We start from the raw sequence: 4366 nt of genomic DNA, 5'->3' as shown, positions 1-4366 counted from the left end.
TATTGCTCAAAACAAAATATGAAGACAAATTTAAGCCCAAATTGCCATGACAGACATTCCACCAGCCCCAAGAAGAACAGCCATGTAAGACTTAATTTGTAGCTTTACACTGCCTTGTAATTTGTCACCCATAAAATCAGCAGCAAGAAGATCAACCAAAGCCATATAAATCAAAAGGCCAGCAGATGATGCATTCAGCAATCCAACAGTTATTAACGCCCGTGGACTATTTTCCTCATAAGTAGTTGACAATGCTATCCCAAGTGCTATACCAAATGGAGTTGTTACTGCGAAGAAAAACGCCATTATTGCCTTCTTCATAAACTTGTACTCAGCCTGGATTAGAACAAGAGTTGAATTAGTGAATGTAATAAGATACTACTAATATATTTACGAATGGTTGATATTTGCTAATGACAAAGGTATACATACTACTTTAATAGAAAAAAATTCTCCTTTCCATTTAAATTTCTTCACAAAATGAACACTATAGCTACTTGCCTGTAGGATGCAACCACCAAGGCCCATTCCTTCAAACATTTGATGAAAGCAAAGTGCAGCTACGAGTCCTTTAATTGTACATGTATTGCTTGACGCACCTAGAGATAGCCCTATCACTATTGAGTGAACAATAATTCCAAGCTCCAACACCTGCAAAAACGTTTTTGTATAGTTCAAAGTTAATATAGAAAAGTTGTACATAATTCTTTTTGAACAGACTATAAAGATAAAAGTGTACATGTTAGATAATAGAACAGAGAAGGAAACTCACCATGGCAATTACTCTGTATCTTAGTAGTTTTTTGCCATCAAGTCCATCTTTAGTGGAAAGGGATCCATGATGATGATGGGAATGAACATGATTTCCAGCCACAGCCATTTCTTGATCACCTTCTGGATTAACTACACCACTACCATTATGTTTTTTGCTGTACAAACTAGTAGCTATAGAGTCAATAGCCATCGTTACTATAGCGGACAACATAGCCACAAATCCAGTGAAGGGGAACTTGTGCCACGGGTGCTCCTTAAGGCAACTCGATGACAACATGTCAAATGAGTCCGGTAGCACGTGCATAAATCCCGTAGCCAGGATAATTCCGGCAGCAAATGCCTTGACAATGACAAAAAGGCTTCGTTCCGGGCTCAGGGCCGGGATAGAACGCGTGACTAGTGGAAGACATACTCCGATCATACTAGTTATAAGGATGGAGACTATGGCTATGATTTTTAAGGGTAACGCTTTGGATTTGTTGACACATGAGTTGTCTTCTTCTGCTCCACAATCTTCTACTACTGATAAAACTCGAGGAGCCAAAATTGAGATGAGAATGAAGAAGATGGCGATGTACTTGATATTATAATTAGCCATTGTGCAATTGTAAAGATTTTTTTTAGTATAAGAATATGTTTTTGTTGTTTGTTTGTGGTTATGACTTATGAGTTATTTTATCTGCTGACTACTAGCTATTTATATATTCTTTGAGTTTTGGTATTCCGTGTGCTAGCTGGGATTTAAAATATATTTAATTCATTATCCAAACGTAACATAGGGTTAGCAAAACAATGATTGGTGGCTATTTCATTTTTTTAAAAATAATTAAAGTTGGATAACACATTGATGCCTAATACTATTTCACCAAAGCTAGCATGAAAATCGCTGGAATCAGTGAAAATAAATAATATTTTTTCAGAATAGAGAAATAGAAGTAAATGGTATAGTATTGTATCATAGCAAAGGCATGAAGTGGGCAGGGGCCTAAATGTTTAATAAACATATATACATGTGGACTTTGTACTTACAAATACGGAAAATGCATATCCAAAAATGGCAAAGGATGTGTTTTCAACGAGTGCTGAATAAGAAAGCCACGTGTTTGATGTTGACTTGGTAGTTTCCTATCCTACATGGATTTTACAAAATACGACCGTTTTATGACTTAATATTCCAAAAAATTAATTTAAATAGTTGTTTGGCTATAGTTTTCCCAATTCTTGCTATTTTCATGATAAATTCAGAAGTTGTATAATTCGATTACTGATTGTATAAATTCAAAATTTTGTATATGCTTACTCTAGCTATTTCTATACGATTTATGAAAAATTCATAGAGTAATAAATTACCCTATTTATGTATTGGCAAACAAAATATATAAACGGAGTTCTGAAATTTTTTTAACTATATAAATACAGAATTTGTATATACTTATCCTATTTGTATATTCGCAAGCGAAATATACAAACGACAGCCTCTATAGCAAACAAAACAATAACTATGAAGCACAATTATCGAAATTATAGTTATAGAGCCTTATTATGCCTATTATGTTACTTCTGAAATTTTCTCAATTAATTAAAAAATAGTTGAGGAATGTCTAATCCATATATAATGTGAATAATCATATATAATCAATGTAATATAAATTTATATTGAAAAAGAAATAATATATAAGACGAGAACTCTTATGTATTGATATTAATATTTCAATAACGAACAAAACAAGTTGTTACATTCTACTTGATGCTTCTCATCGTTTCCTATTGAACAAGCTGGATTTTCGTTCCTCCCCCTCCAACTTGGTTGTGGGTGGGGGGGGCAGATATTGGATTTATTGGAGACTCATTGGACAAGAAGCTGAAGAATCATTTTGTTGAAAAGAAGAATGAAAATGGTTAAAAAGATTTTGTGCCTTTCAGACAATACAAAGTATATAAAAATAACGACACGAGATTTTCTAAATTTTTACTTTCGTTTTTCCATATTTAAAATAAATACTTAATAGTTTTCCTTTTCCATTTTACTTCCATGTAAATAGAAGCTTTGTTATTTAGATAGCTAATAATTAGGATATAGTTGGATAGTTTATGACCTTTTCCACTTTTACTTCCGGTGTAAATACTATTTTGTTATTTAAGATACCTAATAATTAGGATAAGTTGGGTAGTTTCTAATTTTATGTTTTTTGCTATATAGACGAATAAACACACAAACATTCACAACAATTTTTCTTCTTCTTATAGTTTACTATCTTTCATATTCTTACTTAAACTTATTACCTCTATATTTGCAGAATAATGAATTGTAATTTCAATCACATGGTCATTTTCTTCGTTCTCATCTCAATTTTCGTCCCTCAAGTTTCTTCCGTAGTAGAAGATTGTGGACCAGAACAAGATAACTCATGTGTCGACAAATCCAAAGCGTTACCCTTAAAAATCATAACCATAATTTCTATTCTTATAACCAGTATAATTGGTGTATGGCTTCCATTGGTCACGCGTTCTATCCCTGCCCTAAGTCCGGAACGAAGCCTTTTCGTGATTGTCAAGGCATTTGCTTCCGGAATTATATTAGGTACGGGATTTATGCACGTGTTACCGGACTCATTTGACATGTTGTCGTCCAGTTGCCTTAAGGAGAACCCGTGGCACAAATTCCCCTTCACTGGATTTGTGGCTATGCTGTCCGCTATAGTAACAATGGCTATTGATTCTATATCTACTAGTTTGTATAGCAAAAAACATAAAGGTGGTGTGGTTAATCCAGAAATTGGTCAGCCTCAAGGTGGTGTTGATCTGGAAATGGGTACAAAACTACTAAGATACAGAGTGATTGCTATGGTGAGTTTTATTTATATTCTATTAATTTGGTCATTCATTTTCGGGGATCATGAATCGAACCCTCATCAATAAGGTGAAAGTTCAGATTGTCAACCAACTGAGCTACTAAGATTTCCCAAGCATATTCATTTGTAGCAATTATATTTTTGCAGGTGTTAGAGCTGGGAATCATAGTTCACTCAATAGTAATAGGGATTTCACTTGGAGCTTCAAATAATACATGTACAATTAAAGGATTAGGTGCTGCACTTTGCTTTCATCAAATGTTTGAAGGAATGGGACTTGGTGGTTGCATTCTCCAAGTAAGTTTTCATTTTACAAATAAATTTCGATCGTTAATATATTTTTTTAGAGTACGTAATATTGCTAATATACATATAATTTATAGTTTACATTCACTAATTTTAATCTTTTTTTTTAAAAAAAAATTCAGGCTGAGTACAAGTTGTTGGAGAAAGCAATGATGGCATTTTTCTTTTCAGTAACAACCCCATTTGGCATAGCAATTGGAATTGCACTATCAAATACTTATCAAGAAAATAGTCCTCGTGCTTTAATAATTGTGGGCTTGTTGAATGCCTCATCTGCTGGCCTTTTGATTTATATGGCTTTGGTTGATCTTCTTGCTGCTGATTTTATGGGTGATAAATTACAAGGCAGTGTCAAGCTACAAATCAAATCATACATGGCTGTTCTTTTAGGTGCTGGTGGAATGTCTCTCATGGCCAAATGGGCCTAGTTTTGT

General features: G+C 33.8%; 2 protein-coding genes across 2 annotated transcripts; one reads left to right on the top strand and one right to left on the bottom strand.

Moving 5' to 3' along the window:
* Nucleotides 1–1426, bottom strand: LOC125836601 (fe(2+) transport protein 1). The gene is made up of 3 exons (XM_049515792.1): nt 773–1426; nt 502–651; nt 1–336 (listed from the first exon to the last, which is right to left on the bottom strand). Exons 1-3 carry the CDS (start codon nt 1370–1372, stop codon nt 31–33), a joined length of 1056 nt encoding a protein of 351 aa, XP_049371749.1. The 5' UTR covers nt 1373–1426; the 3' UTR covers nt 1–30.
* A 1649-nt stretch (nt 1427–3075) lies between these two features.
* Nucleotides 3076–4366, top strand: LOC125836600 (fe(2+) transport protein 1-like). Its single transcript, XM_049515791.1, has 3 exons — nt 3076–3621; nt 3774–3923; nt 4055–4366. The coding sequence occupies exons 1-3, from the start codon at nt 3076–3078 to the stop codon at nt 4358–4360; spliced, it is 1002 nt and encodes a 333-aa protein (XP_049371748.1). The 3' UTR covers nt 4361–4366.

This window comes from Solanum verrucosum, unplaced genomic scaffold (assembly GCF_900185275.1).
Source record: "Solanum verrucosum unplaced genomic scaffold, falcon-dt-bn FXZP01000278.1, whole genome shotgun sequence".
NCBI classification, from domain to species: Eukaryota; Viridiplantae; Streptophyta; class Magnoliopsida; order Solanales; family Solanaceae; genus Solanum; species Solanum verrucosum.
Note: the sequence above shows the minus strand (reverse complement) of the source record. Positions and strands in the feature narration are given on the sequence as shown.

What these genes read in the sequence shown, in the direction of transcription:
- LOC125836600 (XM_049515791.1), top strand. Translation starts at nt 3,076, where the DNA reads ATGAATTGTAATTTCAATCACATGGTCATTTTCTTCGTTCTCATCTCA. An exon ending in GATACAGAGTGATTGCTATG is followed by an intron (nt 3,622 to 3,773) that starts GTGAGTTTTATT and finishes ATATTTTTGCAG; the next exon opens with GTGTTAGAGCTGGGAATCAT. An exon ending in TTGGTGGTTGCATTCTCCAA is followed by an intron (nt 3,924 to 4,054) that starts GTAAGTTTTCAT and finishes AAAAAAATTCAG; the next exon opens with GCTGAGTACAAGTTGTTGGA.
- LOC125836601 (XM_049515792.1), bottom strand. Translation starts at nt 1,372, where the DNA reads ATGGCTAATTATAATATCAAGTACATCGCCATCTTCTTCATTCTCATC. An exon ending in GATACAGAGTAATTGCCATG is followed by an intron (nt 652 to 772) that starts GTGAGTTTCCTT and finishes ACGTTTTTGCAG; the next exon opens with GTGTTGGAGCTTGGAATTAT. An exon ending in TTGGTGGTTGCATCCTACAG is followed by an intron (nt 337 to 501) that starts GCAAGTAGCTAT and finishes GTTCTAATCCAG; the next exon opens with GCTGAGTACAAGTTTATGAA.